This window comes from Lepidothrix coronata, unplaced genomic scaffold (genome assembly GCF_001604755.1).
Source record: "Lepidothrix coronata isolate B3197 unplaced genomic scaffold, Lepidothrix_coronata-1.0 Scaffold32, whole genome shotgun sequence".
NCBI lineage: Eukaryota > Metazoa > Chordata > Aves > Passeriformes > Pipridae > Lepidothrix > Lepidothrix coronata.
The window spans coordinates 4,065,367-4,089,338 of NW_016690212.1; the positions used below are offsets into that span (position 1 = coordinate 4,065,367).

At 39.4% G+C, this 23,972-nt stretch overlaps 1 protein-coding gene across 2 annotated transcripts in view; it reads right to left on the reverse strand.

The window, feature by feature from the left end:
- Nucleotides 1-965: 965 nt before the first annotated feature.
- ERGIC2 (ERGIC and golgi 2) overlaps nucleotides 966-23,972 on the reverse strand; it is a 24,181-nt gene continuing 1,174 nt past the window's right edge. Inside the window, exons 1-14 of one of the 2 annotated variants that reach the window (XM_017811456.1) lie at nucleotides 22,084-22,195; nucleotides 19,886-20,031; nucleotides 17,008-17,116; nucleotides 15,528-15,574; nucleotides 14,504-14,574; nucleotides 13,724-13,764; nucleotides 12,858-12,959; nucleotides 11,238-11,333; nucleotides 10,427-10,482; nucleotides 9,361-9,459; nucleotides 8,093-8,190; nucleotides 4,649-4,811; nucleotides 3,716-3,795; nucleotides 966-2,929 (exon numbers count right to left, since the gene is read on the reverse strand). In XM_017811456.1, coding sequence (XP_017666945.1) covers nucleotides 2,864-2,929; nucleotides 3,716-3,795; nucleotides 4,649-4,811; nucleotides 8,093-8,190; nucleotides 9,361-9,459; nucleotides 10,427-10,482; nucleotides 11,238-11,333; nucleotides 12,858-12,959; nucleotides 13,724-13,764; nucleotides 14,504-14,574; nucleotides 15,528-15,574; nucleotides 17,008-17,116; nucleotides 19,886-19,991 — 1,134 coding nt within the window. In that variant the 5' untranslated portion in view covers nucleotides 19,992-20,031; nucleotides 22,084-22,195 and the 3' untranslated portion in view covers nucleotides 966-2,863. Of the gene's footprint in view, nucleotides 2,930-3,715; nucleotides 3,796-4,648; nucleotides 4,812-8,092; nucleotides 8,191-9,360; nucleotides 9,460-10,426; nucleotides 10,483-11,237; nucleotides 11,334-12,857; nucleotides 12,960-13,723; nucleotides 13,765-14,503; nucleotides 14,575-15,527; nucleotides 15,575-17,007; nucleotides 17,117-19,885; nucleotides 20,032-22,083; nucleotides 22,196-23,972 lie in introns of those variants that run through there. The other variant, XM_017811457.1, reaches the window with a different exon arrangement.

Sequence of the window (23,972 nt, forward strand, 5' to 3'; positions counted from 1 at the left end):
TCTCACAGAGAACTCGATAGCAAAAGGATGAGGCAACAGCTGCCTGCCTGGCCTTGGTTTTGTCTGTACAGTTAATCACAGCTGCAGTTAAACACCAAATATATATCTGCCTCTGACCGTTCCTAAGCAACTACACCGACTACTTAGGGATGAGTTTGTCAAATCAGTCCCTGAAAAGCTTAAAAAGATCTTGAGGAGGGCAGGAGGGAAAGTCCTTGCCTAGCTCCATGCAGGACTGACTCCACCAGCACATGTCCTTTCCCACCATGGTGATTTTACGGCATCTTCTTGTCAATGTTGTGTGATTCTGGCTTGCAGGCAACAGGGCCAAGGATGGTCTGGTCTGTTAAAAAACACCACCTCTCATGGGAGAGCAGGGCAGGAGCAGAGCAAACCCAAACCATCGAACTGGGAGTGGAGAAGACTTTTTGGCCAGAAAGACAGCATCACAAACGGCATGCTATGAACACACCTGATGCAGGTTAAAACTTTCTTCCCCTGTGCTGTTGCCAACAACAACAAAGAGCAAAGGATAAAAATATATAATTTTGACCATCCTTTCTGACCCAGAAAATGGTATTTTTCATCTGCTATCCCCCTTTCAGAAAATATACATCACATCAACATCTGGGATTCCGTTTCCCTTGGGACACCCATTCCTTTCATTTTTTCCATACTATTCTCACATTTACACAACGTAACAAAATGTAACCAAAAAAGTCCCTGCAATAAACTACTATTTTCTCTGGGACACCCCTGCACATGCTGGTTAAGCCAATGACATGTGCTACAAGGGTGAGCAGCACTGCTCCAACAACCAAACCTGCTGTGGAAAGCAAGCAAGCAGCACAGCAACACTCCAATGCAGCACCTCACATCTGGAAGGGGATCCCAAATTTTCTTCCATTACCAACCAGCCATCACACAAGCTTTGTTCTAGGTAACACAAATACACCACACAAGGATTTATGACACACCAAGCTGCTTGGCTCTTTTATGTGAGAATAGAAAATAACATTTAAAGTTCTGGTACAAAAAGTTAACTGAGATCAGCCTCTCCCACCTGTACAGTCTGTTCCAGGCAGGTAAGAAACAAGTGTTAGGACAAAGCCCAAAGTAGAACCAGTCTGAGTAGAAGTAGGGAAGAAACCTCAGAAGGAAATGCTAAGGAGAAATGGGAAACAAAGAGTTTCTCAAGTTGCTGGAGTTTTAATCAGTGTTAAAAAAAAAGCATAAAAGAGAAACCCCCAAACCTGGCTGTCAGCCCCAAGGACCCAGAAAGAAACTTCTTTCTCAACAGTCAAATTCAACAAAGGTCTTTCCTTACTTCCCACATTTTATTTACTATATTATTTCTGTTTAGGAAGCCCTTTGCTTTGCATAGCAAATGAGCTGTGTTATTTACACTATGCTCATCACCAAGATCCAAGTGTCCTGTAAAGTACATTAACAGAAGTCAGCAAAATCTGACACCACAGAGATTTTTATTTTTCTGTAATTAGTCCTCTCAATTATAATATTCATTCCATGGTGAGTAAGGCCAGGACCAGCATCATCTCCTAATATATTATTAAATCAGTTTTGCCGAGAAGGAATCATATTATTGAGTTTTTACACTGGTGGAGTAACTGTTCAACCACAGTTGTGTACCAGCAGTTCAGCAGTAACACGATGTTCCATTTCTCAAAGCACCATCTGCATTAATAACATTCATTCTCAGTAGCATATTTACAATATGATATTGCTCTCTTAATTTACAAAAACCTTCATGGACAATACGGATTAATTTTGCAGATCCCTTCTCATCACTTGTCTGCAGCAATAGGATTCAGATTCCCTGAAGTCACCTACTTCAACTCCATACTCCCTGGCCTAGCAGAGCTCCCAACTGCCCTGAACTGGTAGCTTCTTGCTCTTCCCCCACTCCATTTCCAGGATGTAGATGCTCCCATGGCTCACATACCAGCAGCAGGGGTACAACAAAGGTTCCATCCAAGCAATTTCTTTACCCAGAAAGAGGCGTACAAAGATTTCCTGATCTTTTACTAGGGAGTCTTGCCTTTTAACAAAACTACAGTCAAATGCCTTATTTAAAAGCCTTATTTAAATGCCTTATTCCAAGTTATAAAAACTGTGCACACTGGAGGGCATTCTGAGTGTCTTTAAGCACTTCCACACCGATGCCAGAAGTGACACTCTCACTGCTGGCACAGTGGATGTGTGGAAACAGAGGGACTCCTCTGCTCTGCAGTGTGTTTCTTCCACTAAGGAATGGTGGAACTGCAGAAAGGAAGCAGCTATGACCAACATCATGGCTTGGGGTCCACCTTACTCCAAGTTCTCTCTCATCCCCCTCTTCTTCAGGATTTTCTAGGATTGCTCCCCACCTGTATGAGGCATCTTAGCCCTCAGCCTCAGCATTACAAAAGAACAAGAAAACCCAATCCCCCGTTTCCATACCTAAGAGAAACCCCAGCTCTACTGCTGTCCCTCTGTGCCTTCCACACATCCCACTTGTTCTCTTCTCTCCTTGAGGCCTGCAGCCTTCCCAGGCACTAAGATGCTTCAGTGGTCAACGGCAGCCACCACGAAGACGTTCAGCTCATGAATATTGTGTTGGCAGTAACACTCCTTTACTCTCCAGATGGTCCACCTCACTGGTCTCACAACTTTCTATGACTCCACGTGCACTCAGAAAGACAAAAAAAAATACACAAATTGTTTTGCTGTTGTTGTTGGGTTTTTTTTGTAAAGGCTTTGTTTTTTTGCTGCCCATCAGCGCTGTCTCAGCATATTGCACAATGTTCATTATAAAAAAAAGTCTTCTGTATCAGGCAGGAAGAAAGAAAATTTTCTCAGGAGGCTAATGTGTACTATTGTCTGTAATTAGAGGTAAGTGGTTGCTTGTGTGGCCATCAGAAAGTGGGACCTAGTGAAACAAAAGCAAGGTGTTATTAATGGCTTGTCCACAAACAGAATCTCCACTCCCTCCCCCAAAAACACATACTTGGGTATTTCTTGGATGTCTTTTACCTGGTCTCTCATACAACAATTATACAAATCTGCTTACCTTCCTCCTCTCTCTCCACTCACGTAACCTTGCCAACTGGCAAACATCAACTAAATATGAGAGAAATGCAGAGATCTCAAAGGCTATCTACAGGCTTAAATAGGAAAAATAAAGTAAATTGACATCAAGTAGTTGCTAGAGGAGCAATCCTATTAATGACCAGTGAAGGGAAAGGTGAAGATAGCTCAGCTTTTTCACAGTGCTTGGCAGTAGCCTGCAGACTAATAAGGAGCACCACTGAACACCTGCAGCACACAGTGTGCCTTCTTCAGTCTGCAGGCCAAGGAGAAGAAAATGTGAAACCAAAACCAGGACAGGGAGACTGACTAGGCCTGGGAAAACATGTAATTTTTGGAGCAATATGAATAAAAAGAATAAAAATAAAAATACAATACTAAGGACAATGGAGGAAATGTAGGAGAAAAACCTCCACGAGACTCAGCTGCATTGATTCAGCTTGTTTCCTTGCTTCCTTATGTTTCAGGTTTTCTGACTGTTTTTAAAAGCTGTTGAATCTGTGCTCATATGCATGTCAAGGGAGAGTTTATTGCCAACATCTTAAAACTTCCTGAGACCAAGTCCAAAGCTGACCTCATCATCCATCCTCAGCTGTACCACTTAATACTTAGAGGAAGTTTTCCTTACCGATGTGGATTTGTAAGAGCCCAGCCTGAAACGGCAAAAAATAATTTCTGCTACAAATCTTCCAAAGCCATGTAAAATTCCTGCAATGTCAAACAAGATTTAAATTGTCATCAGTAGTAAAAATGTATTATCTATGGAAGCATTACAACAAAACTCTACACAGAATACAGTGCAGTAAACCTGTACATAAAGCACGGAGAAATTAATATACGAAAAGGAAACATCAAGGGCAGGGGAGAATTCTAACATTCTGAAATGCATTGAGAAAAGTAAAGCTATCCAAGTAAATGTCACCCTCTGCCAGCTTTCATGGGTGAAAATACATTCTGTGGGACAGAAATATCTGCTTTGAAAGGCAGCTCTTAGTTCAAGGTCTCTTTACTAAAGCTCTCTTCAAATGAGAGCCAAGAAAAAAAATGACTTGTGATCAAGATACCCTATTATGTCTTGACTAGTAAGTGGATTGTGCCTTTTCAACTTATTTTCTTTGAAGGAGAAAATCCTGCAGTGCATTGACAACAAAAATCCTCCCAATTACTTCAGATGGAAATTTTATCTCAACTTTTGTCACTGATTTAACAGTGGATCCCAGCTAAAGGAACTACACAGAATATCAGAAGTCAGGATGTATCTGTATGTATGTGTGTGTGTATATATATACACACAAACACATATATATCCTTGCTCTTCCAGAAGAAAATAAACTATGCTATAGTTATCAGAAAGGAAACAACAGGCTCTCAGAACAGCAGAAATGCCATACTGGGACACTGAAACTGAGTAGCTTCCATGGCACATTTCGGTGCACACAAAATAAGCACTTCATCTTAAACCTATTAGAGGTTCAGGACTCCCCTGTAATTTATCCATAACAATCACCATGAAAAAAACCCAATTCTGATAGAACTTAAGAGGGAAGGCTCTGATAATCACCTGTAGTTGAAAAAATTCCCCCAATAATGCCACAGAGCCTCACTAAGAACTGCCAAAAAGGCATATGTTCTTCTGTCACTGTCACCATGAGTGAACTGATATCATATTTCATGAATATTCCTGACACCCCATGGCTGCCAGCTGCATGGTTAATTACTCTTTCCTGAAAGAAAAGAGAGAAACACAAATTAGTCACTTGTTATTAGTCACAAGAAAACCCGTCTTACTAGATGTGGTAACAAAGAGCTGTTTAATCAGAATTAGCAATCAACAGAAGAGCAGGGAACATCAAGGTAACTTTGACCAGTACCTTCTAAATGTCAAATATCATTAAGTAAAAGTTTACTTTCCGGGTCACTGGTCTTCTGTGCTGCATATCAGTGTTCACTATCATACTCTGGTACTTTCTCCCAGGACTTGCTCACATGGTCCTTTAAACAAGGATGTTTATAACTGGATTGTTTTCAGTACCTGTGATATAAGTGCCACAGTCTTGGTCTGGCCTGTGAACTCAGGGGACTGCACTGGTATAACAAGGTGCTGCAACTCTTCCTTTATCCACTGCTATGAATGACACCAGGGTGAGACCTTCAGGAGACATTTCAGTTGTTGTACAGCCTTGACTACGGCAGTTTCCCCGGAGGGTGTATATAAATCATAGAATACCAGGTTGGAAGGGATCCTGAGGATCTTCCTTGGCAAAAGCCTCTTTTCAAAATTTTTGTCTGTTATGTCATTTCAGACAAGTCACACAGCAAAAAATGCATCTCAATAAACAGAAACCCCAAACTCACTAGGACTACCGGGCATCTCAGTCCTAATCCAAGAACTTCTGCAGTTTCTTTTCATTTGGTCAAATTCTTATACCAAAAGACCCCAAACATGACAGTGTGGCTGCTATAAATACCTACTTTTTAAAGGAGAAAACACCTCAACACAGCCTTAAGCTTCTTTCAAAAGTTTGCTGTCCTTTTGTTGTTAGGGAAAGGTGTTGAAAAATACACTAACAAGTATGTCAGACTGAAAATATATCAGGGGAGCAGAAAAGAACATAACTGACTGAAGACAAACTCAGCCATGTCCAAGTTAATAAGAACAGAGAAGACAAGACAAGTAGGACTGAACAGAAAAGCAATATATCACAGCTCCATTTCATTTGTAGGTTTAACACTGTGCTCAGAAACCGTGCAGAATACAGTACAAAATAAAAAGCAGAACACCACTTTGTTGAGATAGCAGAAAAAGCTGGTTTGTGTCAGTGTTAGTTGACTGAAGAAGTTGCCTGATCTGTACTTTTCAAAGTAAAAAGGAATCAAAATAATGTATCAGTAATGATACCAGGCCACAAAAACTTCACAATGGTTAAATAACAAAATGTAGAATGCGTTCCATATTTCAAAAGCATGACAACAGTCAGCATTCAAAGACAGATGATGAGGCACACCAAGAAGGAAGACTGAAGGTAGTTAAACAGATCCTTGCCATTGGCAAGTGACACAAAAGCCTTTGTACTGTTTGTTTTCCTCTGTTGTTTCCCTAAGCCTTACTGGTCTTTTGAGGTCAAATGGTAAAAAAAGAATATGAAGTTAAATAGAACACACAAAATTCCATCCTCAAAAGATACAGAATTCTTTTTCTGCAAACCATTTTGGTCTGCTTCCAGCTTCTACTGCTGCAGATTCAACTTTTGATTGCTAAAACCTGCTGAAAATAACTAACCCTGCATCAGATAGCTTAGTGAAGCCTTGCTAGAATTAAATCTTTTCGATATAGATAAACACAGTATCTCAAACACCAACAACAGCGGAGATGATTCTGCCCACACCTTTCAAACTCTGTTTCCCCATCTGCTCACCACTGGTAATTAAACTTCACTGCATTCAACTTCTAGCCATGCCTGCCTGACCACCTTTTCCCACATCTGCATGTATCTCTACTCTCATAAAATAAGTGCACTAAGTTGTTCAGTCAATAGCTGTTCTTAAAAGCCTTCTCCAGCTTATCTGCTAGGAATATTTGGTGTCCTTAGATTAACACAAATAAGCTTTACAGGGCTATCTACTGAGCAAGAGCAAACAAGTACATAATGCCACTTTACCTCTGCTATTCCAAGCTTTTCCATTAAGAAACCTGTGGCTGTTGCAACTTTCATAAAAATAGATCCCCACAAAAAAATAAAGAGCTAACTTAGACTGGAGAGGTAATTGATAGTACCATCTTTACAGCAGGAGGAGAGAAAAACTGAATACAAGATAAAAAAAAGGAAAAGTGTCTAAGACAAACTTACAGATGTCAGTCAACAGCTTAAGGAATGCCTTGGTTGTTGCAGAGATTGTGCAGAGAAAACACAAAGCAGATTGCTAGAGCAGCAGGAGGTGGGGTACACTGCACTATGAAATTCCTCTTCATTCCTCTCTGTAGTCCAGCTTTCGTGAGTTTCAGAGTGAACCTTTCCCTTCAGTGGTCTGCATGTCCCAAGCTGAACACCAAGACATCACCTCTATCCTACTTCCCCTACCTGTATATTTTTCAGAAGCATAACATGGAACTGTAAGGAAATAAAAACTTTTTCTCCCTTGGAGAACACCACAAGCTGTAATTCAGTGAACTGCCACTCTAATCCCTGAATTTCCTTTCAACCCAAGGCTTCTTTCTCACCTCTTGCTTTATCAGTCATTTTTAATTAAATTTTTTACAGAGATTTTTTTCTTTGGCTTTTGAATAGAAGATCAAAATCAAGTTCAGTCTCTGAAAATAAGACATGTAAGCACTACACCCAAAGCTTTTTTCCTATTTACAGCAATCTTTAAAATTAGTACTATGCTGCACTAACTATTTTCAGTATGGATTCAGAATTAAATGAAGTGGAAGCTCTCTAGTCTTGAGAGTAATTAAAATTGATGGTTCAACAAAGGGTAAACAAGAGAGCTGAGACATATACTGTTAGATTAGTTTTTCATACAAACTACCTTTGTTTCCATTTCTTACACTCCACAACCAAATTCATGATATTCACGTGAGCTGCATTTTTTGTTTGCCTCCCACATGGATAAAAAGCTAATGGTAGATTAAATATTTGCAAGGCTACAGACTAGGTTACAGACCTAACACTTGGAGGGTTTCACCACCACCACTATTAGCATCCAGTGAAGTGGAAACTACCAGATTATCATTAATTCTAATATCAGACTCCAGATCTACAGATGCAAAACGCTAATGCAAGAAGTTTGCACATGTCACCAAGCACATATATATTTCACCATCAGTACTGTATGACTTACAGACAAATCCAGTGTGCTAGAATGTTCTAGAAAGAGTCTCTTCACTCTAGAGGAATTTTCACAACCATGGTACAACCAAGTCTCTGTTTTCACATTTGAACTTCTGTTACGAACAACCACTTCTAGATTTTTCTCTCCATGTTTTTTTATTACTTCTACTTACCCTTTCTGTCACTGAGAATTGATGAGTTTCTGCTGAAATTTTATACGTATGGAGTTTGGTTGGCACAACTGTGATAAAATACTGGAACATCTGGTTGTCTAGAAGAAAAAACATCTCACTGTTGAATCAAATAGAGAGTCAAAGACCATCTGAGACATTCACAAATAAATCAAAGAAATAATATTAAAACAGTTAATCAGCTAAGCCATTTACACTAGGGACATTCTTCCATGAGTCCCAGCACTGCCAAGACTACTTCAGCACCATCTGCATGAACAAAGTTAGTTTCCATGGATAAGGCATATGTCCCAATTGTACTCAGAGAAATTTAGATTTTACCCATGTAATGAAAAGACTCATTAAGGTCAGGCCACTCAAAGCTTCAAATGAAACACACAGGTAGTGTTTTCTAGGGCACTAGAGCAAGTTTCACACTGTCATATTTTTCATGATATATACACATCTCACAGTGGTCTCAGTAGATTGAATTGTATATAAAATGCTGGAAGCCCTTCTAAACTGGTTATGGTTTTTCTCTTGATTAGACTTTTGGAGAATTCTTCTTGAGCAATCAGCATTATCGTGCATTTATGATTGCTCTGTGCAATTCCCTAGAGAACAAACACCAACAGACTGCAGCAACTTGTTTTAACTACACTAAATCATTCTGGTTGTACCAGCCAAGGGACTGGCTCTGAGACAACAGCAGCTGTAGAAGGTTCTGGGGATCACTCTCACAGGTAACATCAGCGACAGGATGAGGCAGGTTATTACTCTCCTTTATTCATACAGGAGGAAACAAAGTGATACACAAATCCATCCTGTAGTAGCCTCACGAAACACACTGTGGGAGACGCAACCCAAATACAGGAATAGAATCCAAGACTCCTGGTGCTATTTTTTTAAATCAAATCAGACTTATTTTTCCCCATTATGACAACAATCAGATCTATGATTCTCCACTGTAACATACCCCTGCAAAACGCTTTGCAGTGTGTTCAGACATACTGTAATTTCAACATAACACAAACCTGGAAAAAACTGCAAATCAGCTTCAGGGAAACAGCAGAGTACAGTGATGCAGATATTGAAAAGAAATGTCCATTTAAATGCCATGTAGATAAATTAACAGGGCATTGCTCACTACCAAATTTAGCCTGACATGCTGCTTATAAATCACAACATTCATGAAAAAATTATAATATTTTAAATGTAACTATTGGGAAACTATAGAAAACAATATGCTTTTTTAAACACACAACACTTACGATCGGATGCAATTTTTTCTGTTCCATCCAAAGGATTAATAATTCCTGGAATAAGCTCTCCAAATGACAAATGATCTATTCTATGGGAGAAGTTATAAGCTGAAAGATAATACAGAGGAATGAAACATTTTTAAACTACGAGATTCCGTACTTAGAGAAAAATATTCACCCATTTCTCATACTGACATATTCTAACTAATGCATTTACCAAACATGTTACTGGATCTGTGCCTGTGACTACACCAATATATCTACACACGCTTCAAAGAAAACTCAAATCCAAAATATTTAACAAAAAAGATAAATTTCTCTAGAAAAGAGCTCTAAACTAAATTACTACTCTATTTTAAACAATGCCAGAGCTGAACAGTTATAATTTGATGACAGAGAATTTCTAGTTGGCCAAATACTTAAATTATTCTATAATTCAGGTTCTTGTATGCAATGGCATATAAAAAGACTAAAATTTCATAAATCAAATTTACAGAGAAGTATAAGGCAGTTTCCAAGATACTACACTGCCTGATTTTACAAAGGTATTTAAGATCTATAATACAGTTGTGTTAACATAAATTCATGGGCAGACATTTAGAGGTTTAAGCAACCTTTACTGGTTTAACCAAGTTAATTTTTCACAGTGAATCACCTTTGTCTCACATTAAGTAAGGCAGCAACACACCTTTAGCATCTAGACTCATAATCCAAAAATTAGGTTTCTAGGGACAAAGCTCAGAAATTTTTAACCTTATAAAAAGATTTTCCAGGAAATAGGTACTTTGGACTGAAATACAGGAATTTTACATGGCATTTGTGTTACAACAGAGTACATCTGAGATTTCTGTGTTATCATTACTGTAGAAGCAATCTAAAGATAATCCTAATAGTGTTACATGTATAAAAGAAAGTCGCTGCTGAGTCAGATCATTGAAGAGAATATTCTTCACTGTTTTTTACAATGCAATTGCACAGCTAGAACATCTTTGCAACAGGAACTTCACATGAATTAGGAGACAGCAGTCTGACTGAAATGATACATGTTCGTATGGAGATGACAGAAGGAACTTACACTCATGGCTTACAAGGGCTGCCAAGTGTGCATGGCCTCGAGGGTGTGGTATTGCCCTAAAGAAAGCAAGAAATGTTTTACAAATCCACACAGGACTATGTAGAAAAATTACCTTTCCTCCTCTATTTCAATAAATATTTTATCTCTATATAAAATATGTATTTATGCACATATGTATAACATATATATGCTTAAATATATGTAATATATATATGTTTTAGAAACTGATATCTATAAAAATTGAGTATATCTATATAAAAACCAAACGTGACAGTTTTATTACTGCCAAGTACAGACAGCCTGAACAGTAAGTTAAAGAAACCCTGGACTCAGAAAAACCCTCTTACAAAAAATTACTGTCTTTCATTTTTAGAAATATCAAAACCACATCAATTGTGCTATTAGAAGAATCACCAAGTTCTACTCCACAAAAAACTGCAGAACTGTTCAAGTGACTAACAAAAATTTGACCATATTTGTTCCATGACTAAGCAAGTTAACTGCACTCTGCATTTGCTCTCTGACAAAGCAAGCTTCAAGAGTTTCCATCCTGTAAGACATGGAATTCATAAAAACTACATTACACGCAACAATGCACTGCACTGCGTTGTTTCAGGAAATATGAAGAAATTTAATTGTGCAAGAAAAGGTATTACATGGAAAAAAATATCAATCATGAGTACAGAAAGGCTAATAAAAACCAGTCACTGATTCTGAAATATAAAAGCACAAACAAATAAATACATACATGCACTATACAGAATGTAGAAGTCAAAGGGGTTTTTATTTTCAGGAATTGAACAGAACATACTTGCCCACAGTTATGTGAAAGTTCCCTGCCACTTTATTGACATAGAGATGACCATGAATTCTGCATGCATCTGGAGACTGCAATGAATTATCTTCCCTGTTTAAGTAAAAACAATATTGAGAGTACTCGAGAATATTCACTGTCTAGCAGAAATAACAGCAGTACAGTTAGATTTCCTTTTCCTAGCAAAAGATACAGCATTATCATCTACCTCTCCTTACTGTATTCTTCTGGAATTACAGGAGAGATGTGGAAGGGAGGAAAGCTAGTAAAGGTCAGTTTGACGAAACCAATAAGCTTTCATCCCTACTTGTATTCACAGATCTGGCCTACAATGCTGGCTTACAATACCTGAACAAGTGAGCAGAAAACATAAGACCATAAGTACATCTTGTTGCCCTGGGGCTTTTTATTTTCCCACTTCGACCAAAAATGGCTCATTGGGAAAGTTTTAATGCTACAATGAACAGAACCAAATACGTTCTGGTCACATTAACAACACTGCAGCAAGAAAAGCTTTTAACAGTTATTTTTTAGGAAACCTTCCTCTCCCCACTCTTGTTGGGGAGTCCACAACTCAGAACATATTTACAAATCTGCTCCTTAGAGGGAGATGAAAAAAGAACTTTTTTTTTTTAATACATCTCCAGCATAAGTACCACTTCAAATACTACACTAACAAGTAACATAGAAGCAAAGAAGGATTTAATTAATCTGAAGACATCAAGCAAATGGGGAAAAAAAAAGATTTTTTGAGCTGTCTTTAGGCTCACCTTCAGAAGAAAGAATGTATTTGGTTCTCATACAGGCAGATTACAACATGAGAAGTGTGTAAGGCAGTTTTGGTGTTTGTTTTGTCTTACTCAGTTTTTTGTTTTAGTGGTGCTTGGGGGTTTTTTTTGTGCTGGTTGTTTGCTTGTTTGTTTTTAAGGGGAGAGAATTTCAGCTTTCATTTGGAAAGCATTTTCCCTTGGGGAAAAAATAATTTAAAAAATCATATAGCATTTAGATTCTGCTTGGCAGACCAAGCATTCCATGCATTAGTCTCTCAGCATTTGTGGATAGCTGGAATCAAGTGAAAATAGCAAGGCTTCTCTACATAACCTCAACTGTGCTACCTTAGACACAATTTACTAACAAAACACATTTGTACTCAAAGGTTGATTCTTTTAAAACTATGAAGTTTAAAGTCACAGCAATGTTTTTAAAAGTTGCTGAACAGAAAGACACTTTAAAAAAAAGACTCATTTAGCATTGCTCTGGCATTACTAGTTCTCATTAAGAAGGAAGCATCAGACAAAATGGAATAAAAGAAGTGTGTGCATGTATTTCTTTGTGTCTCTGTATCAGGCATACAGATATATGTATAAGTATACACACAAAACCCAGAAACTTTCTCCAAACTGGAAACCCCAGACTGGAAACAACAGCTCTCAAGCTGTATCAAGCAAGTATCAAGCATACTATTTTAAAATGCATCCAAAAGCAGTGACATCTTCTTTTCCTACAACCTTGTCTTCTGGGGGCAAGGGGGGATCATAACCACAATAAAATGTGAAGTCTCATTAATAGGGTCGGGGGGAGGGTGGAATAATGACCCAAAATCCCAGTTTTTCTTACCGTGGTGGCAGTGCTGTAGAAGCACTTTTAAATGCACTTTTGAATATCACATCTTGAAGAGAATGTTCTTCCTGCAGTCTACTCTGAATTAATTGCAGCATCCTAAAGATCAGAGACAAGAGTGAAAGCATGCAACAATAAAACAAAATCTGGCTTCACAATCAATTATTAGCTTCAGCTGCAGGTTGCAAATCAAGAAGTTAGCAAAGCTGATGTAAGTATTAAAGCATTACTTTATTAGAAGTACTAATGCATAACTTTTGCATTACTTTATTAGAAGTACTGAACCATAATTTTCAGAATGATGTTTTATACAGAACTTAAAGCAGTGTGTTACCAAAATATCAAAACTAGCCAGACTCCCAAATAAGTTTCAGTTCTATTACAAAACTATCAGTGTATAGGGCATACACAACACCAAGCTATCACAGTTTAAATGATGAACAGTGAGTCAATTCAGTTATATAAATCACTCAAATTCTTTTGGTTTTGCAACGACATGCCAATTTGTTACTACAGCTCAGCTTGGACATTTAGATATCTGTTTTATACATTTGATACCATAATTATAACTTGTGCTACCAAGCACTCATTTGGAAATATAAGCTGAGTGAGTCCATACATCTTGGCTTGCAAATGCATGACCCAATTCCACAGATAAGTCCAAAGCCAATTTTTTTCCATACAGAGGTTTCAAACAATGAGAAAAGCAAAGTAAGTAGTATCTTTTCACAGGTTTGTGCTCCTAAATTACAAACAAGAGTGGTTAGACCCAAGACATAGTTGTGTCATGTGACTCTGGTGTACCTCAGGATCACTTCCAGTACAAATAATACAAGCCATAAGCATGCATCTCAGTGGTTTACCTTTGCAATTCTTTTTGTTGTGGGGTGAGATCAAATACTACCTGAAACAAAAATAACACCTCTAATAAAACACAGAGAAAACTTCTTTCCAGGAAACCCAGAAGAAAACTGGGGTGTGGGAAGGGTTGGGGAGTTATAATCAACTTCACACTTAGTACTTCTAAGGGAAGTTTATGAAAGGACTTTGCACTTTAAGTAATACATTTAGTGTTTAAGTATAAAGAATTCTGTCCCTTTCAAAAGTTGTTCACTTGCCTGCATTTATAACTACAGCGTCTTTTCCTAAAGCTTTCCTAACTTGAGTCAGCAGTCACCTTCTCACCTTTGACTAACAGGGACTAGAAGCAGTGAGCAGCAATTTAATTCTAAGTGATATAACTGATTTGCATGGCTTTGATGCAAACAGCAGTAAAACAAGCAGAGGAGCAATCCTTGAAAGCCAAGGGTCCAGGTGCAGATTGTTTATTTCTAGGGTCATCCCACATAAAGCACTAAAGACAAGCTACCAGACCTGCTAAACTTCATCAGCACAGGAGTATCACCAGTAACCTCTGCACACAGACTTCAAATCTAAGTATTGGTTAACACTAATGTACTCCAGGCAGCAAATTCAATTGCAATTAATGCTCAAACATACCCAGAAGCTATGGCCAAGAGATCAACTGCAACCTCTTTCTAAGAGGTTGGAGAAAAACACCACACGCAAGCAAACCAGCCCAGCAGTGCTTCACACCAGGAGCAATTTAATTTTCAAACAAAAAAAGGTAAGAATCAACTTACTGGCTCATAGATTAGCCCATCTGCAGAGGCAACCATTGTTTCTGCTAAATCCAGAACATCAGCCCCCACATCTGTTTGAAACAGAGAGAAATATTAAGTCACACAGATGATCAGAGACCAACAAAAAAACCCCCTTCCAAGTCGAAAGAAAGCTTCACAGTACAGTGGTAAACTTCAGTATGTCATTGTTTCTTCAGCCTATCTAACCTTCAATTTGAACTGATGCACAGTGACCAAAAACTCTTCAGATATGCAGTATTTTCTCACTGAAGTAACACCTACAGTGATGTTGTACAAACCACACGTACAAGCTTTCTAGGATCTGCTATGCATAAATATTTTCTCCTGTTTTACAAGTAGTGAATAGAAAGCAAGACTAGTCAAAAAAGGAAAAAGTTTTGTTTATTTCTAAAAAAAAAATAAAAATAAACCTATGTACCATACAATTACTGCAAGGTTTAAGCTAACCAAAAAATATGAGTCCCGAAAATTTGCTTGCATTCCTGGTAGAAGTAGTATTCTCTTCTTTCTCAGTCCAAGACAAGCAAGACCACTGCATAAAAATAATGGTTCATTTGCTAAATGATGTCAAAATAACAGTAAGCATTGCCTTTAAATAGGAAGGCATCCCTCATATGTTCATGAGGAGGATGAAATTACTTGATGGTTTCAGTATTGTTAAACACTAGACCAGGTTAATATATCCCAAGTTCATAAATAAATAAAAGTTGTTATAAATTCCTGCTGCTGAGTTGTGTCTCACAATGAGCTTTTAGAATATTCCAGCAAGAGAGAGTGGAACAGCTCTGTGAGATGCGAATGAGATGGCACAGATACTTTTCTTCACATCTCTTACCAATTTTTTCAGTGAGTCATAAGCCATCAAGATCACTACATGCCATCAAGATCAGAAAAAAATCACACTGGTAGAATATTCTGAACACTCTCCAACTATATTGCAAGCAAATGCATACTCTGAAGAGGCCTTAAAATGTTTCAAAACTTTTACTGATGGAATACTTACACTGACACCTCATGGCAACTGTAATATCAATATTGATTCTTAATTTACTGGAAAAAAAAAGGCAAAAAGCTATTAAGTCACATTGAGTACAAGCATCAAGAGACATACTGCTAAAAATATCAGAGTACTTGCAGAAACATAGTCAAATAACAAAATTTACACCAACAAATATAAATTTAATCTGTTCAACATTGAAGTGAAGCTAGATGGACTTTTGGAGCACATTAAACCACTCATAACTTAAGAGATAACCTCCATCTCACCAAAAGTCTGATGTGTGACATTCCCATACATTCTGGGCATTTCCTATTGGTTTTCATGTTAGTTTAACAAAAGCAATTTAAATTATAATGAATAAACCCTGTCATTACAGTCACATGGCTCTATTACCTCCGGAGCTGCTTCTGGAACTTAGCTGACCACAAGCAAATCACGTAAGCAAGGGATTCCACACTGGCTCAACTTGGGATCAGAAAGGGTCAGCAGAGAGGAGAAAAGCAGTAACAGTGATACCAGTCTCCATTGGTTTTAACTGTCAAGAACCACAGGCTGAGTGATTAGCCCACAATCAAACCAGGAAATCTGTAGTAGGCCGTCTCCCAAATCCCATAATAGTCTCTTAACTGACAGACTACCCTTCCCATGTGATAGCTTCACTGGGGATATAACCTACTTTAGCAAAGGCCTAACTGAAACTCCCATCTGTCTGAATGGATTTACTTGAGCTTTTGATGCAGCTCCTTTAAATTTTTCATATCTTTTTCACTACAGGACCCTTCGTTATTTCTGATGTACAAGACATCCAATTAATATATCTATCTTTAGCTTGTTACCACAGCAACTAGTAAAACAGCTTTTTAAGTTATTTCAGTCCCAGACATGTGACATTTAAAGGTGCTCAGGGCACGAAATCTGCATTTATTTCACAGGGACTCATGGGTGCCTGACCACCTCTGGAAGAAAGGCAAACACAGCCCAGACAAGCACATGAAACCATCAGTAAATGTATCTTCATGGGGGCTGTAACTGGAGACAAGATCAGCAGCAACTTCCAGATAAGACAGTCAAAGTTCTGAGTGCTTCAGGTTCACCTCCAGCACACAAAATATAATGGCAACATACAAACTATATGAACTAGAGTAAGAATCATGCCAATGTGGTGAGTTTACCTAGCTGATGTGGAGTTAAGTATTACAATGTTCTCTGAATTGTTAGCAAATAATTCCTCAGGCAACTCCTTCAGCAACAAGCCTACACTACTTTGATTTCCTCATTGCAGAAATCTCAATTTATCTTCCTCATAGATTTCAGAAAAGAAAAAACCCAAATCAATCAACAGAAGAAAAATCAAGTCCCTTTCGTATTTTATTTTTAATTTCAATCATAAATTTCTTGCAAGTTACATGAACCTTTTAAATCCATTCTTCCCTGAAACATAGACAACTTAAGTTTTAAAAGGAATTACAACAAATAAAGTTACCTAGTAAAATCCTTGTCTACTTCATATTCATATTTCATCCATGTGTCCCGGTACACCATGAATTCCATCACAGTCAGGAAAGCTATTGTTGTAAATGCTATCAGAGAAACTGGTCAGAGGGAAAAAAAGGTAGAATTTTAGATTGTGAGAAATATTATTCAGAAACAAGCAGAACAAAATTCTGACATCCCAGGAATTGAGCATGACCAGTACAATGCTGGCATCTTTGATTTACAAATCCACAAGCTGCTCTTAGAAAGTTGTTTTCATATTTACCGTATTTGTTTTTACACAGGAGCGGAAAAGAACAAGTCATACCTTTGCATCAAGAAAGTACTTTTTAAGTACAGTCAAATTCTAGAATGATGAGGAGGTTGTGAAACTCCTAATATGGAACATTTAGGAACAGGCTATATCCTCCTCCACATATAAAAAGCCCACAGATCACTGTCAGGAATGGTCTAGGCAAACTCAATCCTAAACTCAAGCATGCAAGAAGAAGGTAAAGCACCTTGAAATTCCTTCAAGTCTCCCCTTGTCCACAACTTAAGTTTTTATAATAGTTTTTTTCATATCAAGTTTGAGAGTCAGGAAGCTAGCAGATAAGAGAAATAATATGCATTATATTACTTATGTATAGATGCACAGTCAGGATTCCCACCCCAATATTTTGAACTATTCTCTCTGGTGATCAGCAACACGTAGCTATCCAATTGTACCAACTGCTAAATAAGTGAAGAACTGACTTGAAATTGTTTTTAGGATGAAAACTAATTGGTTTATTTTAGTGCTGTATGTGCCTCACTTATTTCCAAAGCAGCCTATTCATCACACTTGCAAAGTTGTACAAAGCAAAGGGAAGATCTTCCTTCCTGCTGCACATAGTCAGAAACACAGTAACAGATACCCAAAAGCATCTGTGCCCCTTTTATTAAATCATGGCTTTTGTTAAGTTGAAAAAACTTCAGTTATAGAGCATAGTAGTGATTTGTAGAGCTTACTGACACTGATTACATTTTTCATTTGCATTCTGTGGAGCATTTCTATGGAGTTTGCAAAGGGCAACTTGAGAAAAAACAAGTCCATTGTTGATAGGCTTCAACTCACTACACACTGGTCCACAGGCCAGAGGTGGGAGCATGGGAATAAAGGCACAGTCCTTCAGGATCAGGAAAGAAATCATTGACTGTTGCATTGATTAGCAACATTTCCAGTTTTAGCTTTCAGCTGACACATGTAACAATCACATATATGAAAACCTTCACGTCAATGTGAACTGTGAAAGCAGATGAACTAATCATTTAATTATTCTGGCTATCAATATCCTTTTGGAGCCCAGTAGGACAGACTCTCCCCAGCCAGGTAATAGGAAAGCTGGAACCACACTGACTACCCAGAGCCACACAGGAACAATTAGAGCCATTGCTGCTTTCTGGGTAATTCTTTGTGAAGGTATCTGTGGATCTGAACAGGTAAATAGTCTTGTAGAATTTCCAAAGACAGATCCTCTTGTCTCAAGGGTCTCCCAGCTCAAGAGATGGAGTCTCAGCCTCTTTGAGAGACTGGTACTTCTTTTGTAATGGGTTTGAAGGCACTGAAATTCTGAGTCCTGGTATGTTTTGGATCCCTATCACACCAGAAAGCAAGCCTGGCATTTCAATACTGAATGAAACAGGAATACTATTTCAGATTTCATAATGGCACAGAATAAGATAATCCTATATTGTCATTTATAAAGTTACTGGGATAAAACCACAGAATGCTAAAGTAATTTCTGGTGTTGAGAAATCCTTAAGGCACCATTCACCAAAGTGAAGTTCTCATGAAGGTGCTATACTACAAAAAAAGGTCTTTTTTAAGCATTTATTTTTTTTCTCCAAATTACAACATAGAAACAACTTTCTTTCTCAGGAACTGAGACATTAACAAAGAGTTGTTTAATCACTTCTTAGGGATTATTTTATATGCAATAATCCTTTAATCATTAACAGTGCAATTCAGGAAATGTAGCAAAGTAATATGGATCCTTGTGATATTTACTTCTACACTACAAGTGGTGTAACAACTTCAAAAGCTTTGAACTTTTTACTCAACTGAGTTTCAGACAATCACACAAGAAAAAGATTTGTGTCCTCCATTTCAGACTAAGTGCTAGCAGTTTCCTGTCTAACTGCAAATAATTCCAATAGTCCAATAGTCCATATTTCCAGATAAGGCTACCTCTAACTCAGCTCAACTTAAAAGCACAGTTTTATGAGCAGATACATAAAGAAAATGTAGTTTTTACAGCTACAGCTTTTTCAGAGAAGCTCGAGTGACTAATAAGGACAGTACAAGCACATGTCCTGAAATAAAGTGTTTAGTTCTTCAAAGGGCTTTCTTTATTCTTAAAATCAACTACACCTTTAAGAAAAAAGCTTTAGAAAGCTGCTCTTCATCCTGATGTTCAACTTATCTGCCTCTGGAGAATGTTTTTCCTCTTTTACAAAAGCACAGTGTTGAATCCCACCATCATTTCAGTTCACGCTCAGTCTCACCCAGAAACCTGACACCAAGAAAAGGGCTTAGTAAGACAACAAATGAGAACATTTTATGACAGCCTTGGCACAGTGCACTTCCGGTTGTAATGGGGTAGAAGTTTTTACAGTGAACCTTCAGATTGGATTGACTCTCACCAGCTTTATACAAAAATCTCCCTTCAGATGAGTGATGGATGCATCTGTCTGAATAAGATATTATGTATTTACTTGAAGGGGATGAGCTCAGACAGTCCAACAAAGAAATCAAAAACCAATTTTGGCTAGTTTCAAGTGAACACAGATGCCTGTCTTCCTCCTATTGAAGCTGCTGTCAATGTCAGCATCTCAACAAGGCCTACCTGTGCCTCCACTCGCTGAAGTCTCCACATAGCTTTCAGGAACCTTTGGAAAGGCATCCAATTCTTTCATCAAATTCAAGGTCTTCTTGCGATTCAGTCGCCTCATCTTCAGCACACTCCTCCACCTCCTCCTTCATATATTCCCTCTGATTTGAGAATAAATTGTTTTGATTAAAAGACACAAGCAATACTGCTCAAACTGACTGGCTATAATTATAAAGTGATAATAAGGCAATTAAAACCTCATAAATATGTTTTCAAGAAACACATACTAGACAACTGGATGGTCACTCTTGCTTCAAGAAAATTGTTAAAGTTGGTCTGAAGACTGCTGCTTACATTCCAGCCACATCCAGCACATTCACCATTTAATTACTATGATTAATTTCGTTCTCCATGAAGTTCTGATTGGTAACGAATATACTGAATTTTAAACTGATTTAAAAAAAAAAAAAAAAAAAAACAAAAAACCTCCACTAACTCAGTCCTGAAGTAAGCTTACTAAACAGACCTGACAATGCGTGGAGCTCACTGATTTAGCAGGAAATATCTAATAGGCTGCATAAACTTGGGAGGATGTCAGCCTGCTCTGGGCCCCTATATTCAGCCAATGTAGGCACAAACTATATCCTAAAGGAAAAAAAAGAAGTGTATTTTGCATTTTTACAGCTGTAGAATATTATTATTATCATAAAATGAGCAATTTTTTTCTCTATAAAAATACCTCCCAAATCAAGTTACGTTATCAAATCCTAACTCCATCTTTCATAATCATTTCTGTCCATTACATGATCTCCACTCTCTTTGGAGTCATGTTAAGCAGCAGGATGCCAAGAGAAGCAGCCTGCCCAGGAAATAGTGTCCTAAACTGTTTCCAAATCATGCAAATATGCTCACAACCTGGTCCTGCCAATACGCTGCATGTTTTAACAAGTTGACACTGTTGTTTTTCTTCTGAGAAACTGCTGCACTTCACCCAGAATTTCTGAAGCTACAAAAACCATCATGCAAAGCTTTATTGGAAATGGAAGTTTACACATGAAGAACAATCATCTATGCCTGCAACTTTCAGACAGAGACTCTGCACTTGGTCAGGCTACAGAAATCAGTAAAATGGTACTGTGTGTGTGTTGCAGAAGATTCAAAGAAACGCAGTTTCTGGAGTGGGCAGAGAAGATAGGTGCTGGAACAGGCTTTTGGTTATACAGCATAAAAAGATCCCAAAACATCAGGGAAGCAGGGTTCTGTCCTTACTACACCCCATAATTGTGTTTTAAAGAATTATCTCAACTCACTCAGATTACCTTAAGGAAAAGCTGGAAAACTTCGGAGTACAGACATGGCAAAGCAGCTGCTTGAACACAAGTGGAACCATAACATTCCTTAGCACAGAGGAAACACGGGCCAGGGTTGCCTGCTATCCTACACAGACAGGCACTGAAGCCAACTTAGCACCATTTCATTTTCCCCATATCTTCTCTGCTATCACATGTGTAAACACGTGTAAACATGTGACAGCCCACCGTAAAGAGGCACAAGCTAAATACAGGAAATTTGGGAGCACTTTACTAGGAAACTTTCTAAATCATCTTTCATCAGTAAGTACATGGATTTTTGTAATCCAGCTAGAAATATCCAATCTGTTCATCGGTTTCTTTAATCCCATACAACATACACACTCACTTTCCGTTACAAACCCAGACGGACACCTGATCCCTTCCCTCTGCCCATCTCAACACAAACACCGCAGAAACACCAAGTACAAAATTTGGAATGCTGTGAAAGTAAGGTATTATGAACCCAAGAACTAACTGCGTTTAAAAAACATTGTTATTATTATTAGTATTAGCTAAAAAAAGGACAAAGCATAGCACAAACGCCACTCGAGACCAGAGCGCCCACTCGAAGCACCCTGAACCCCAACCTGCGCGAGGGGTTCGGACAGTTCTCCCTTACTCGGACACCTCCGCAGTGAAGCCGCTACCGGGCAGTCCGAACATCCGCTCCCACGGCCGCGGAGCGGCCCCACGCCTGAACCCCCTCCCGGGGACTCGGCCCCGGCTGCCCATGCCGAGGGAGGGCCCGGCCGCCAGCCCAGAGCCCACACGCCCGTGCGGGCCACAGGAGCTCGGGGCCGCCGCCAGGCACCAGGAGCCGCGGGATGGGACGGGACAGGCCGCGCCCCTGCCCTCCCCTACCTCTCGGTTCTGCCGCCGCTGCCCAGCGCCGCGGGCGAGGCCGCACGGGGCGGACGAGGAGCCTTAGGGCGCTGCTCGGCGGGCGCCGCGCTGGGCATGGCACCGCCGGCGGGGCAGGCTCGCTCCGCCGCCGACACCCGCGGCAGCCGCGGGCCGACGGGAGCGCCGGGGCGCCCCGCCCGCCCCTGCGCGCATGCTCCGAGCGCCGCGGGCATGCGCCGCCCCGGCGCGGTGGGACGAGAGACCTGGCGAGCGGGAAGGGATAAGGAGAAAGACGCGCCTATGGAAGCAGCGGGTGTAGTTCCCAGCCCGTGCGCTTCGCATGGAGCGGCGGCTGCCGCTGGGCCCCCGCGCGGCCGGGCCCCGGCCGGAGAGCGGAGCACTCCGGAGCCGCAAAGAGATCGCATCCCGCGGGAAATACGGCCCCGCTCCGGAGAATTTGGGAAGCTGCGAGGCACTGAGTGATCGTTTAAAGCGATGTGCAAGTACCTTCCGAAGCTAACTGAAAAAAGGACGATAACGTGGCCTGCAGGGATAATACTGTTTCGACCACTATGGATATAGAAGCAGTGTTTGAAGAGAGGTGATATCTTGGGTTAACTACAAAGGAAAAGGATTTAGGACAGTGGGCTATAATACTGGGTAAGGGAAGATTTTAAGCTCACAAGCCAGTCTTCAGACCTGAAGTGAAAAAAAGTAAGAGGGCTCACGTATGCCCAAATTCCCTGTTCTGCGCTGATGGAGTTCATAAAAAGGCACTGCCTCACTACAAGCCTTACCCCTTAGTAACAACATTAGTCTGTCTCCAGAGTTTTCCTTACAATTCCAGCCAGTCTCATTCTCTATGCCAGAGTCCCCTGCAGTCTTTCCAACTGTGCTGCTGCCAAAACAGTTGATTATCATGGGGTTCCATTATGCTACTGCCACCCTGCCCACAAGTAGCTGATCATAGACATCTTCTTACAGTCAAAAAGGGAGCTCTCCAATATCTTCTGGGAAGTACTAACATTTTAGGTGACATCAAAATGATTCAACAAAAGTTGCTCCATGTAAGATTTAATGAAAAGAAAAAAAAATTATACCGAACATTTTTATTCACAGATCAGAAAGGAGACTGAAAACTCCAGTATTTTTTATAATGAGGCAAGCAAATAGAACCCACCCCCCATAAGTAGATAGTGATGAATTCCACAGCATTAATTCAGATTGTCTCTTTTTAATGGTTTAGAGGAAAATGTAGATCCCTAAAAAAAGAGTTTCAAGTAGCATGCCAAAGTATACACAATTTGAATTAAACAATTGTTCGGATATCTACAGCATTTGAGAATAAAAGAAACCTGAAAATCAGAAAGCAACAGGAACAGATTCAAAGAGTATTTTTCGCTTTTTAGGGATAGGCAGATAGTGGGTTTCAAGGAAGGAAAGATACAGCAACCTGCCAATGTTCTCACTGAATTCTGATCAGTCTGTTTCCATCATTTTAGCATCTATAATAATTGGATCAGACAGCAAGGAAAAAGGTGGTGGGAGGATGATACTACAAGAGATAAATAACCAGGCTAAAAATATGTTTCTCTGTACATTTGTTCCCTCATCTCAGAAAGAGCAGGCAGCTTTAGCTACAGCACATAAAGCTCTTATACTGACATGCCAGTGGCCCAGGCTGTAATTCAGCAGCCAGGGATTTTGCTAGCTAAGCCCTGTTTTCCCCTGACATGCTCTCAGCACTGAGTCCTGGAAGGAGAAGCTGATAGATCTGATTATTAGCTGTGCAGCAGAGATGCTCAACAGATGTTCTCACAGGCTATGAGCTAAAGCAATCCAGTCTGCTCACAAACAAACATGGGCTTGGCACTAGTGCTCAATACCACATGGAGATGGCTCTTAGA